Below are 14,215 nucleotides of genomic sequence, written 5' to 3'. Positions count from 1 at the left end.
CTGAATCTCATTTTTTCCTTTTCAATAATAGTCAACAAACAGACTATCACTAAACCAAAATGCAATAGATGAATGGAGAATGTATTTATACCAAATTTAGTGCCTTGATGGACTTGAGTAGGGTTCATATGTCAAAAAGTTTATTTTTAAAGCGGAGTTGACTGTATTTAATCAAGGGATTCAATAAAGAAATATCCTTAGATTAGGAGGAAATATTTATTTGATTTTGGGTTTTATCTGTAAAAGAATGAATAGAAAAGAAACCAAAATGTATCAAAAATCAAAATCTCTGCTGAAAAGAGAAGGAAAGACAAATATATGATCTTTGCACATGTAAAATGTTCTGAAGATTGAAAAGCAGAAATGAAAATTTTGTGTTAAACTAAAAAAAATGCAAGTGATATGGTATCTTTTTTTGATAGAGTAGAATGGATCAAGCTATGCTTTTGGAGTGGGTGGTTGTGGTAATCTTGATTGATTTTTTCATTGTGAAAACAACCCAATTTTGAAAGAATTGAGTAAAATCTAATTTGATCCTTTGGAGTATAAAGATATTGATTTGAATAACAAAACTCGAATGTCTGCATTTTTTTTTTGGCATTTATGTGTAGATTTTTCTTTTTTTTATTCATTGCTATATTGATCCACAACCCAAATGGAGATCTGCCATATCTCATGGTGATTCCCACCCCCCACAAAAAGCATGGTGGAATCAAAAACCTAGATCATTGTCCACAAAAAGAATTCCAGTATATTGTAAATAATGTTGTGCCAGAATTGGAATCCAGTTGAATCTACATCTTAAAGGAAAGTGACAGTAAAGCCGGCGGCAAGGGCTATGAGCAAGGTCTGAACAGTAGAATGGCCAACCAGAGCTGAGGCTGTACTTCCAGAGTCAGTCTAAATAAGAATAGTAGGAAGCAAGTTCAGGATGAGGAAGAATATTAGTTTGTCAGAACCCTCCCAGTCTTGTTCAAGGATGAAAATTACTAACACTTGTGGAATTTTCAGGGTAACCAGATCCTTGGGGAGAAGGCTTGGGTGAGCTTCCATCAGGACTCTTGCTGCTTGGTGTAGGAGTGTCACAGTTACTGCTAGTGGATTTGTCATTTCCAGAGCATGGATGGGTTGGGGAGCTTGGGTCAGTCGTGTTGTTCATAGGGATGGGTGATTTTTTTCCAGGAGCCATTGGTGTGGGATTGTTGCTGTTTGTTGGATAAGGTGAATCTTTGGGTGACCCAGTGGGAGATTTGATGCCAGGAGGAGAACCACCACTTGAATTTGAGGGAGTGTTTGGGTAGGGACTTCCTCCCGGGTATGAGCCGCCGCTAGTGACAGAAGGAGTATCCGGGTAAGGACCTCCTCCAGGGCTAGTGCCTGAGCCTCCACTAGTAACTGATGGAGTATCCGGGTAAGGACTTCCTCGCGGGTTGGAGCCGCCGCTAGTGACAGAAGGAGTATCCGGGTAAGGACTTCCTCCCGGGTTTGAGCCTCCGCTGGTGACAGAAGGAGTATCTGGGTAGGGACTTCCTCCTGGGCTTGGGCTCGAGCCTCCACTCGTGACTGATGGAGGGCCGCCGGGATAGGGACTTGGGCTCGGTGAAGAACCCCCGCTCGAGACCGAAGGAGTAACGGGATATGAGTTTCCAGAACCTTTTTCACAGCCGCAGTCGGTCTGGCCAGATGTTGAAGGATAAGTGGAGTTATGACCAGCTGGGTGCGATGGATAGTCAGTTGAACCGCTAGAAACAGGTGGGGGAACGTCTCCCCCACCGCTCGAAACCGATGGCGAACCCGAAGGATAATTGCTGCCTCCATTGGAGCTCGATGGGTAGGCATTCCCGCCACTACTAACAGGTGGGTAGTCATTTCCTCCACTGGAAACAGACGGGTAGCTGCTACCCTGGGGGGATGTCAATGAAGATCCGCCGTTTCCATTCGAGTTGGTACCATTGCATGGAGCGGCATTTCCCCCACTCGAACCTGACGGGTAGCTTCCTCCCCCGCTGGAGATTGATGGAGTGCTATCACCGCTCGGCGAAGGGTAGTCAGTACCTGGTAGAGGGGAAACATTTCCAGGTGTAGAAGGACCGTAGGTTGAGTTGCCCGATGGGTAGCCACTACCCCCGCTGGTATCAGATGGGGAGTTATTTCCACCACTTGGGCCGGATGGGTAATCACTACCACCACTTGAGACAGAAGGGTAGTTATTTCCACCACTTGGGCTGGATGGGTAATCACTGCCACCACTCGAGACCGATGGGTAGTTGTTTCTATCACTTGGGCCGGACGGGTAATCTCCCCCACCACTTGAGACTGATGGGTAGCCGGAGCTTGGTGGCGTAGGCGAACTATTGGGATAGTTCGATGCCGGCATGCAGTTCGAAGACGAGCCGGTGGCGCTGTCGGTACAGTTAGAGCCCTGCTGGGATGGGTAGCCGCTTCCACTTGGGCTAGTCACTGACGAGGGATCGGAGGGTGTGGATGGGTAGCCGGAGGGTCCACCAGTTGGGTAACTAGAGCCAGGTGAGTTGGATCCAGAAGGGGAGATGTCTCCACCACTGGAGACTCCAGGCACAGGCAAACTTCCATCATCCTGTTGCTTCTTATCGCAAGGCTTCTTCTTGTCCTCGCAATCACATTTCTAGATTTTTGAACCAAGAATTCATGATCAATGTTCACGTTAGGAATCCGATAGTCGCTGGGGTGATCTCAAACCAACCTTTTTGGAACCGTTGGTCGAAGAGGTAGACCAATGCTTTTCGACTTGATGTCCATCGGAGTCGGCGTACTGGGCGGGTTGGAATTACAACATAGACAAAATGAGTCACATTATAATCATAATTACTTCGAATGCTTGACTTACAGCATACGCCCCAGCACCAGCTTGAGCCGAGCTAGAGCTGGATTTCACTACCTGTCCATTCTAATAGCATCAATCATTTGAGTTCAAGGAACCCAATCAGTTCAAACAAAAATTTCTGCAAGAAAGTTGAAGGATGAAGCACGTACCACCATGTAAGTGGAGCCGGCTGTGGCTGCGGCGGTAGATGACGAAGATGCAGATGATGAGACGGCTGCAGCATGAGCCAAGTTTCCTTGACGGGCAGCTAAAGCAACGAGACAGACGAGGCTGGCAGTGGTACGTGGCATCTTTGTAGAGAATAACTGAAAAAGAAGAACAAGAGGAAAAAAGGAGGTATTTATGCAGACTTGAATGATGAGTAAAAATAAGGAGCGTTGAGCCTTGGAAATCAAATCAAAGATCGAAAATATGTGCTTCCTCGCTTTAAAGATGGGGAAGATGGGGAAAGGGCTATGCAAGCGGTAAAAACGATCGGAAGACAAGATGAATGATTGAGCTCACTGGGCTCGATGGCGCTACGTTTTTTAAAGGTGAATAATGAAAGACTGAATTAAATTTTGATGAGTGGTGAGATAGAATGAACGAACAGATGTGGTGGAGAAAGTGGCCCTATTTGTATGTCACAAATCCCCTCCAAAGTATCGATCAAACAGGCATTGCCTCCGAGAGAAAGCTCCACCGTACATGAAACTCATGGGATCGATGCCGACTCCCAAGAAAGCTCAAGGAAACCCCACTTGAGATCAAACCATAAGCGGTCGTCGATTGGTCTCGGCGGCCTGCCCGGACCCCGGTTGATGTCTCTGGCTACAACACTGCAGGGAAACCGAGAAGATGGGGTAGACCCGACAAACTGTATTCCTCGTCCTTCACCGAGGCTTCCAAACTTGACCCCTTGATGCGATGCCTTCGGCGCCAATTGAGGCGATGTCAACGAACAATTATCAAGAGGTGGCAGAAAGAGATAGCAAGAATTCCTACATCTCTCTGACCCTTCCTCAGACCTAGCATGTGAAACAACGGTTAGATGATTCCATGGTGGCGTTATTCTCTTCAAGAAATGGCACAGTAATAGGTTGGCAATATCATAAACGGGAGCGCAGCCTTGTAGACTGGCCTTTGCACGTCGGATGTTATAACGACGATAGTGTCGTTTCCTCCCCGTGATTCAAAGAACCCAAAGAACTCTACGCGAACGGCATTGTCGGCAAAGAGAGGTCGCTCTTACCTGGCAACCGAATTTTCAGGAGATGGTTTGGTCGAAGCATTGCGCTGCGCTGCAATAGGAATTACTCACACCAGATAGGAATTACTAACACCAGATGGCTTTTCTCGCTGCGACTTGCACGCCATGACCAGCCACCCTAATCGCCTCCGGGATTGGAGGCCGATGAATCTCTGCGCAGACATAGTATGTAGACTTCGATGCTCCGGAGTCCTCACATACAATCGGCCTCCATTACAATCAATGCGGTATTCTACCCATTAAATTCGGATCAATAAGGGAATCAGCATGCAGGCCCAGCTGATGCCAGTATAAAAATCCGCCAACGCAAGAAAGCTCTTGTCGCAGTCATCTGAGAACAATTTCAGTTTACGTAACACATCTTGAGAACTGAAAGGTCCAAAACGTAATAATTAAAGTTGCAAGATTCCCTTGTATGTTACAAGAGTCCTTTTCCGGATGGGAGTCATGAGTTGCTTTGTGGCTGACCCAGAGGGACTGGCTGAAAATTAAGCATTGCTTGTCGGTACATTCCCGCAGGTTTCCGCGCTCCGGTGTGATCCGTTGAGTGGGCTTGAGCGAGTTGGATGATCAAGTGGATGTCCAATTGAAAGCTTGGGATGATCCTTATGCAGCTTGAACTGACGGCGTGCCTCTAGCTCTGGCTGTGATCAGACTGTGATCTCTCCGTCATCGGGGTTGATCTCTGCCACGGCGTCGGGCACATTTGAAGCTTGTTGCTCTTGGCGCTGAATTACGTCAGCAACAGCTGGGCCAGCCAAAACAAAAGCCCCGGCCCCAGGCTCCCCCAGGCCGGTGGTACATAATACTACTTATTACATGAACAAAACCCAGGCTCATCCTCGCCAGAAAGCCCACCACGCTTTGGAACAAGTAGATACCACATCGATCATCTTCAATCCAACCAAGAACAATGCCCTCGATATTCTCAGATCCGACCAAGGCCAAGGACTTGTTCACCAAACCGCAAACAGCAGTGACCGATTGGATCGACAGGATCTGTGATCCGAACAGGGCTTCAGCCCAAAACGACCTCAATGGATTCATCATCGAATTGGTCGAATGCATCAACTTACAACCCACCGGGTCAGTATACTCTGCTTAAAACTGGAGTCCCAATTACCAGCTGCTGACCCCATCCTTCCCCATTACCAGTCCCGAGGAAGCCAGTCGGGCTATCCGGAAACAGCTCAAACATGGTCGACCTGCTCAACAAGCCAAAGCTCTAACGATCTTGGATGCACTCGTCTTGAATGGAGGAGATCGATTTCGAAGTATGTGGTAAATCACTTGGAAAAAGCCACAAGAGAACAACAATCTGATCGCAAAAATCATTTCTTGCTATTTAGCCACATTTGCAGATGCACGACTAGTGGAATTTTTCAAGAGTCTCATTTCTGATCCAAGGACTGATTCGATATTGAGGCGTAGGCTGCTGATGATGATGGAAGACTGGGAGAGAGCTTATAGCTCAGACCCAAAGATGATAGTCCCAGCCAGCCTGTTCAAGTCCTGCGGAGGACGGGCGAAGCTCGAGAAAATCAAATCCTTACCTTCTTCCACCAAACCCAAGACGTCCACGCAACGCTCCATCGTCACCGGAATCGACATGCCGCTATCGAGCGAGCTGCCAAGCCCTTCAGCCTCTAAAGCCGAACTCAAGATGCAGAAGAAGCAAGAGAAAAAGCGTAAAGAGAAGCTCAAATCTTCACCCATTGATCAGCGTTATCGGACCGACTTAGTGTTACCTGCCTCAGATTCATCTCTGATGGCATTCGATCTAAACAAGGAAAGCTCACGTATCTTACAAGCCGTTGCTTCTGCTTCTCAAGCTGCCAACAAGTTCGTCCCATCCTGTTCATCTGACCACTCGACATCCATGCGTTGAAGCTTACAATCTCTCTGTTTCTCCCATAGTTTGGTCAACCGACTCCAATTGACTGGTTTTGAGCAAGTCGCTCATGATTCTGTGATTGGCGCATTGGTGGAGAAAGTCAAAGTGTCACAGAAAGCATTAATTAGATACATTCAACTTGGTGAGTCATCCTTCTAGAAATCAGCGTCTGATCTGAAGAATTGACGTTGGCTTGTGAGCAATCGCAGTTTCCGAACACGACTCAGAGGGTGAATATCTGGGAACACTCTTGAATACCAATGCCCAAGTGGTTGCGGCATTGGAGCTGTACGATTCTCTCGCTCAATCGAAGTCCGAAGGCACTCAAGTGGATGAGCTGGCTGACCGGCTCACGAAGGCCAAGATCGCAACTCCACAACCCGGCAGCCAGTCGGAACCGAATCTATTCGATGACCAGAACTATGCCGTCGACAGTCCCGAGGAACCGCCGACATCCCCGGCCAACGATCTCTTGGGGCTTGATTTCAGCCACACGGCATCCTCGGCCGGCCAGGACAACCTGCCAGCCCCCTTGATCCCGGACTCCGTCGGTGGGGCTCATGAGGCCCAGCCGAACTACGACCCTGGCACTCTCTCAGACTACTCAGACTTCGACGACTCGGGGTCTTCAAGTGATCGGACCACCGATGAGACTGCTGCCTCGACTGCTTCTCCCCCTCCAACTACTAATAACCCGTTTCACCACTACCTCGCCCCTAAACCTGCGGATTCAAAGCCCACACTCTCAAGCCATCTTGATCATAAGGAGCCTTTGGATCCATTTGCTGATCCGTTCGCGGACTCAAGCGCTAGTGTTACTACCCCTCACAACACTCTGATCACCTCTAGGATTGTCTAACCTCCGCTTTCCTCTTTATCATCCCTCTTTTTTTCTTTCTTTATCTCATCAATCACCCACTGAATAATTCAATTGCAAGAACTATATGCGCATCGATCTTGTACTCGTTTCATGAACCCGTAAATACGCATATGTACATACATGCATTTACTTAGCATTGTTTTTTTCTTTGGTTTCTTGGATTATTCATGTATTATACCTCGATTGACTCCGTTCCGTACACGAGAACGTTTGCTCCTCATAATTAATGTCTAAACCCAGCATCTACTCTCCCTCTCACCAACCTTGTCGTTTCTCTCTCAGCCACACACGTATATATGCATACTTATACCCGGTTTATCTGGGACATTTCACACTTCATCTATATACGCATGTCATCTTTCTTCTGTTTGATTGGGAATCACACACAGCTTTTCTTTTTTCTTCTCTCCTGTTGATGATACCTTTTTTCTGGCTGGTAGCGCTGCATACATCAAGTGTTTTTCTTTTGAAAAATGGGAAAATACAGACAAAATGAAAAATAACCTCGAGATGATTGGTTCATAGTTTCTACTCTTGTTTAGAAGACTTATGTGTGTGTGCAGATTGGGTACACGAGTATTATGTGCATCTGGATCCGCAGTGAAGGGTTTACAAATTATCACACATCAAACACCCAGCAGACATCATCAGGGCACGCAATCCGCACCAGATGACAAGAAATCCCAGCCAATCACGAAAATTCATACTTGTCGCGTTGGGTACCCAAGTGGATTGATGCATTTTGGCCACCATCACGGCTGGCCCGCTCCTGACATTGTGAAACTGTGAAAGAGCAAATGGGTAACGCCCGAAGTGCTCCGTCTAGGTACGTTCTTTCATATTTTGCTAGTTGGTTGCTCTACAGCCGCCCTGTCAAATAATAAATATTTGGGGGGGGGGTTTGTGCTCTTCACTTGGTTCATCGTCTAGGCAAGAAGGCTCACTCAGTTGATCCGCCATTGAAAGCCCCAATTGTTGGTGTCACATTGATGTAGTTACAAGGAATTGGATGACAGTGATCCAACTGCCTACATTCATTCTAACGTCTTGTGATGAAGTCTTTCAACTTACGTGGGCCCACGTTGGACTCGGACGACACAAAGCCGCCAGACAAATGTGCAGTAGATGGAGCCAACGTAATTGACACGAATTGACTCTCTCCTTCGGCCACAATGTCAACTCGGTTTAAATTAAAAACACATTCCTTGCTCAGATAGCAGCCATGATAATTACTTTGGGGATATTGAAGCATGGGATGGGGGCAGAAGAGAAGGCCATTAGACATTGGCATCACAAGGGTTCATCTGTGCTTATAGGGCTAAGGCCACAGCTCCGGCGGCCATAAGACCAGCGAGGGAGAAGGAGTTGCGCAAAGTGGAACTGCCGCTGTCCTGTGATCAGAGTATAAGGGTCAGCAGAGGTTAACCGGCTGGGAAGGATCAGCGGTACCTACAGTGTTAGTGGAGTTGTCGGCCGGGGGAGGTGTGCCTGAAGTGGGGGAGGCTGCTCCAGGGGGAGTGGTGCCGACGGGGGAGACGACTCCACCTGTTCCAGGGGCAGCAGTTCCGGGGAGGCCAGGGGTCTGTTGGCCGGCTGGGTTCACAGGACCTGGTGCCGGGACAACGGGACCAGCTGGGCTGGGGAGACCGGGAGCACCTGGAGCGGCCGGGGTAGCTGGAGCGCCTGGGGTCCCTGGGAAAGCATTGCATTGTGCTACAATTTGTCGAAGACGAACATTAGATAATTAGATAATCAGATGATATTGGCGATAGACAGTCGAAATAGAAGGACATCTACTTACGGACAGGTGGGCACATGCACTGTCCTGAGGACATGTCTCCTGGCACGGGGGCACCGGCAGCACCAGTTGAGGGAAGTGCGGACCCATTGGTGGGGGCAGCAGCACCAGACGCGCCGGTGGGGGTGTTCTAGTTCGGGGGCGAGGATTGTGAGTGAACGGGTGGTTGGCGTCACTTAAAACAAAACGACGACTTACGCCTTCAGTTGGCGAGGTTGCGTTGGCGGTGGCGTCAGTTGCAGGGGCAGTGAAATTGGCGGCACCGGGGGCGCCAGCGGAGGGGTTGGACATATCCATACCGTCCATCTGGAAATGAGTCGTGTTAGATGACCAGGACGTCTTGGGGATGGCGCGGATTGACTCACTGGAGCGGGCTTGCTGGTGGAAGCGCTAGCCTGGGCGGCGAAGGCGGCGATCAAAGCAATGACTTGGATGGAGATAAGCATGATGGCGGCCGAGTTGACTGAGTAGATGAGGGGACTGGTCAGTTACGGGTCAGACAGGGTGAGTGGAAGGAACAGGTACGAACTTTTGCAAGGAGTTAGTTTAATGAGTGAAGATGTGACTGGAGTCTGTCGGGCTTGATGTGAGGATGGATGGGCACCCACGGCCGACCTTCAGCTGCTATTTAAGGCCGCAATAGGAAGCGGTGCAATGGTGACGCTGCCCTTGTCTCGAGGTGACAAGGCGGACATGCACCGTTCGTGTTCTTGTCAAAGGTTCTCTCACACTTCAACTCATCTTCCTTTCCGATGACGCAAGACTCCAAATGTTCAACCGCAGCGTTAAACAATCGTGAGGGATTTCCTGTCAACATTGGAAATCGCCACTCTTGTCGAGGGTTAAAAAGTCTGTTAAAGTTGGCGGGGGGTGCGAAGGTCGAATGTGGGGTCCGGCCCTAGTAGTGGCGATATCAGGTAAACTCAGGTGTGCCGTGTGAAGCTTGGGTCTGATTGCAATTTGATCTTGATGCACTTGTCATTGGCGCTGGGAGGTGACTTGCCCTCTATTTCTTGCCGGCTGCCGGCCCTCAACACAAGTCACGCCGAAGTTCCGAACTTAACGTACGGCGGCGTATAGCTCGGGGTGGGTGGGAAGTGGCTGGTTCGGGGGCCCAGGCCGGAGTGGCCTCGCCCCGGTCGCATCGCTTGGGTAAACATAAAATCGACACCGCGGAAACCTATTTATATGAATGGCCATCTGCCTCGGCTCAAGTATCCATCAGCGATCTTCTGGGGGTGGGCGGGGGGGGGGGGGGGGGGGGGTTGCCTGGGAGTTGGCACATTCAAGAATTAGACTTAGACCAACTCAAGTGGAACTTCAAGTGGAACTTGAAGTGACGGAGCACATAGCTAGCTTGGTTGACTGCCGATCGACGGGTACAAAGATCCATGATCCCATCACAATCTATGAAAACAATTGTACACGAAGTTGTTGGAGGTTGAGCTCATGATAACACTGGGACGACAGCTGATCAAGAGAAAGCCGGCCCAAGTATCAATGACCCTGAGCTAGGGTTTGCCTTATCATAAATTACAGGGTATTGGTATCGCTCCTTTGGGCAACCGGAAGGCCAGCCCCTTTTCTTGTCCAAACATGAGATGAGGCTGTCAAGGGGCCGAGTACGAATCACCAGCTGAAGATAACGTTGCCCGTGGCGGTACCCCCCGGCTTGCTAGGCATTGGTCGCTCACACTGGCGATGGATTCGCATTCTCAATGTTCGGCTTGAGATTGTTTCCTTGGAAGCCCGCATGGGGTCGGTTTCGGATTTAGTTGCATTGCATCTGAGTATGACCCGTCTTCTGGTATCCAAGTGATACCATGATCCATGTTATCCTCCTGAGGATCACTTCGAGCGCCAAGAGCCTGTGCTCAAAGTTAAGGGTGCCCGATGCCTCCCCAACTGAAACGCATCATTCCGCTTACCGCCGTAATTTTTCGAGTCTGGTCTCGGTTGCCAGGGTTCGTATCATTCAGATCCGTATTTCGCTACTTGCTTACCTGGCAGAGACAACTCACCTCATTACACTTGTATATAACAGACGTCAAGTCTGCCCATTTCTTCTCATTCCCTCATCCCACCTCCGACCATCATCACCCCGTTTCAATCCCGAGCCATCCACCTGTGTATATACCAGAAGTTTTACTCCCTACCCCCTTACAAAATGATTTTGAACCAAGTAGCACTCCTCATGTCGATTGCCATTTTCGCCACCGCAATGGCCGCTGAACCAGCAGGTACCTACATCTTACTTCACAATCTGTCGCTCTTCAGACTCACAAAGCCTGCATAACTCATCCTGATTTGTACGTGTTGCTAACCCCCAATCTGACGGACAAAGGAAATACCCCTGACCCCTCCAAAGCCGACCCCTCCAAAGCCGACCCCTCCAAAGTCGGACCTTCCATCGACGTAAAGTCCGATGCCAAGGTACGAAAGCAACGTTCTTGATTATCATTATAATATTTGTTTTGCTCGCTTGCTTATACTCCATTGCGTTCTTTTTTCAGGCTTCTGGACCATCTGGCGGGGACCTTAAAGGAATCGACTCTAAAGGCGCGGAATGCACATGTCCCCCACCAAATCCGACAGAATGTGAGAGCCCTTAATCCTCCGGCGTGACCTTACCACCGTTTACCTTTCACTGATTGGATGAAAATGATTTATTTTTCTTCATCAGCTGTCAAGAGCCCCGAGAGCGAAACCCCTAAGCCCCCGGAAGAAGGCGAGAAAACCGTTAGTTGTCCATTTCATTGATTGATTCTCAACAAAACGTGTAGCTCAATCCAACGTACCCATGTCTTCTCTTTTCTTTCAACAGAATGCCGCGAGCACCAGTATGCTTGGCTTGCTCTCCCAACAAGCTCAACTTTATCTGGGTACAAGCCTTCTCGCGATCCTTGCAGCGATTTATGTCTAGGAAACCTTCTCCGTTTCTGCCTGTGTTTTCTCCTTTTCTTTCGCGTTCAAGAATGACTTTCACTTTGATTTGTTTGCCCCATCTTCAATTGAATCCAGAAGCGCAAAGAATTTGTATTTGTTCATCAGAGCCTTTTCATCCTCATTTCTGAAATACTGCTGGCTTTTTATGTAATTCATGTTTCCCAATAAGAAAACATACACCTTGTAAAACATCCAATTAAGATCCTTAACCTCATTCAATTTCTTGCGTACCCTTCAAGCTCCATACTTACCCCTTATCGGCTCGAATCGAGAACCTCACAGGAGATAAAAGTTTCACCCTCTGCATCCATTTATCATCGTTGTAAAAAATAGATACACATTTATAAGCACCAGCCACATTACTCTCCGGAATTTTGAACAAGTGAAAAGAAAGGTTGAGCACTGTGGGAATCAAACCCACAACCTCAGAATTCATGAGTGATGCTCTAACCAATGAGCTAATTATGCATTGCTGTTTGTTGAATACATGTTGGTGCACTTGTGATGATGGTGAATTGTCTCAAATGCCAATGTGAAGTTCATAAACTGCAATTTTGGCTGGGAGATGTCACTTTAAGTTTTATGCACGCTGACATCTTCCAGCCAAAATTGGTTTTATGATTTTATGTAAATAGTGACATATGCAATTTTGAATACCACAAGTCTTACAAGGATGTGTGAGCAAATGCATATCACGCAGTGCCTAGATTGACACTGCAACATTCACTTGTGCTTAAGGCAGGGACCCGGGCAACACCCAAGGCCTGGAGAGCATCCCGCGCTGGTTCCCTGCAGCCTCAGGCAGTCTCCTGATTGCACCGCCACATTACTACATACTATTACCACCAGGGGAATAGCGCACTACGCCGCCATAATTAACCCGTGCACAAAGATATTTGCTGCCTTCTGCCTGATCCAGGGCTGAATTACCGGTCTCACGCCCGCAGGGTACCAAAGATTGGATAGGAACCTGCCACACCCTCAGATTGCTCTCCACTGACCGCTTGCACGTCCAGAATTTGCTGCTCCACCAACTCAAATCAATCCTTGTCATCTTCCAGCGGGACACGTGAGAGCGCATTCCAGCAGCGTAAATGCCTTGACCAGAACATTCCTCCTTCAACCCTAAAGGTCAAACTCCCGCAAGCAGATAAAAAAATTGATCGCAAGACCACCGCGTGGGCAGCCGTTGGCCCCCACTGGATCTGCGATGGGGGAATCTTCCGGAATTCAAACATCCTTCTTATACCCTTTCGGCCATCCCCCCTGAATGCAAACCCGCGGCCTTTTCTGCATTGACATCCTGTGCATTTGACGGGTTTAGCATTCAACATGCACCACGTGCATTTGGTATGTTCATAGCACTGCCAGCATATTTGGCTGGGATGAAGTCATCCCAGTTTAACTGGGATGCACTCAACCAATTTAAATTGGGTTGATCTTATCCAATGAAATATAAAACCAAGGGGACCTTGGATTTATATTTCATCAGTTGAGATCAACCAAGCTTAAATTGGTTGGATACATCCCAGTTTAACTGGGATAACCTCAACCCAGCCAATTGTGCTGTCAGTGTAGTAATTGCTATAGGCGGTATGATAGGACCCTGGAAAGCCCCTATGGAACACAGTAACCTAAATTCCAATATTTTTGAAAAATTCATACATTTTTGGAGCCCATTCATATATAACACGTTTTGTGCGTAGGTGCAGATCTTTTTCAAAAAATTCATACAAATTTTGTGTGTAAATTCTTTTTGCCGCGGGTGTGAAGAAATACTCCCAGAAATACTTTTTTGAGTAGCCATTTCTGCTACATACCCAGAGGAGCAGTGACAAAGGTAAAAAATGGAAGAAGAAGATATTTTAAATTTCATATTCAAGTAGAAAACTGCATAGACTATCATCAACAACTGATTGTTACTCTTCATCTATATTTTTATTGATTTTTTTGAGAGCTTTCATCTTTGAAAATTTGTTCTGCCAGTGTTCTAGAATAGCAATTTGAGACATTGTAATAAGAAGAGAATGTAATCTCTGGGAGATGGATACACAATTCCCACCAGCATCTGTAATATTTAAGCCTTTGGTGACTGCAGATAAATGGTGCAGATGTGCTACTTCAAGATGCACAAAAATCCTGGAACTTGGCAAGGAAGTGTAGAAACCAGCCGCAAATGGGACATGTGGTTGATACAGGAAGAGCTGGACCAATATAGGGGGGGGGGGGGGTGCAAAAAAAAACTGTGGCATCATATCCTCATTCTCATACATTTTTGGTTACTACCCCCCTTGTCCCCCAAAAAACTTCATAAAATTGGGGTGAGTACCTTATCCGCCAAATTTACCATTCATACATCTGGGGTGCGTACGTTTTTTCTTTTTGACCAAAAAATTCATACATTTTTGTTACTGTGTTCCATAGGGGCTTTCCTGGGTCCTGGTATGATACAACAGAACTTTTCCATGTCTCGGTCCCTTTTTCAAATGGTCACCGGGTTTTTACCAAACACGGGTTGGAAAGAATTCAATACTTCACTCTAAATTTTGCATGGTTAAACAATTTAGAGTGAATTATCCAATTCC

At 47.7% G+C, this 14,215-nt stretch overlaps 4 protein-coding genes across 4 annotated transcripts; 2 read left to right on the top strand and 2 right to left on the bottom strand.

Moving 5' to 3' along the window:
* Window positions 1-801: 801 nt before the first annotated feature.
* PtA15_3A873 (uncharacterized protein) lies at window positions 802-3,153 on the bottom strand (the record flags this gene model as incomplete). The annotated part of the gene is made up of 5 exons (XM_053167884.1): window positions 802-900; window positions 995-2,644; window positions 2,723-2,791; window positions 2,867-2,926; window positions 3,013-3,153. 5 exons carry the CDS (start codon window positions 3,151-3,153, stop codon window positions 802-804), a joined length of 2,019 nt encoding a protein of 672 aa, XP_053019057.1.
* Window positions 3,154-5,025: 1,872 nt separating this feature from the next.
* Window positions 5,026-6,865, top strand: PtA15_3A872 (uncharacterized protein; the record flags this gene model as incomplete). The annotated part of the gene is made up of 5 exons (XM_053167883.1): window positions 5,026-5,198; window positions 5,268-5,386; window positions 5,462-5,954; window positions 6,030-6,148; window positions 6,216-6,865. 5 exons carry the CDS (start codon window positions 5,026-5,028, stop codon window positions 6,863-6,865), a joined length of 1,554 nt encoding a protein of 517 aa, XP_053019056.1.
* A 1,331-nt stretch (window positions 6,866-8,196) lies between these two features.
* Window positions 8,197-9,501, bottom strand: PtA15_3A871 (uncharacterized protein; the record flags this gene model as incomplete). Its single annotated transcript, XM_053167882.1, has 6 exons — window positions 8,197-8,277; window positions 8,340-8,599; window positions 8,688-8,814; window positions 8,883-8,990; window positions 9,050-9,147; window positions 9,414-9,501. 6 exons carry the CDS (start codon window positions 9,499-9,501, stop codon window positions 8,197-8,199), a joined length of 762 nt encoding a protein of 253 aa, XP_053019055.1.
* Window positions 9,502-10,507: 1,006 nt separating this feature from the next.
* On the top strand, window positions 10,508-11,607 carry PtA15_3A870 (uncharacterized protein; the record flags this gene model as incomplete). Its single annotated transcript, XM_053167881.1, has 6 exons — window positions 10,508-10,648; window positions 10,729-10,924; window positions 11,029-11,117; window positions 11,198-11,282; window positions 11,368-11,423; window positions 11,509-11,607. The coding sequence occupies 6 exons, from the start codon at window positions 10,508-10,510 to the stop codon at window positions 11,605-11,607; spliced, it is 666 nt and encodes a 221-aa protein (XP_053019054.1).
* Between the last annotated feature and the right edge of the window lie 2,608 nt (window positions 11,608-14,215).

Source organism: Puccinia triticina, chromosome 3A (assembly GCF_026914185.1).
Source record: "Puccinia triticina chromosome 3A, complete sequence".
Lineage (NCBI taxonomy): Eukaryota > Fungi > Basidiomycota > Pucciniomycetes > Pucciniales > Pucciniaceae > Puccinia > Puccinia triticina.
The sequence above is the reverse complement of the archived record's forward strand: the minus strand, read 5'-3'. Positions and strand labels throughout refer to the sequence as shown.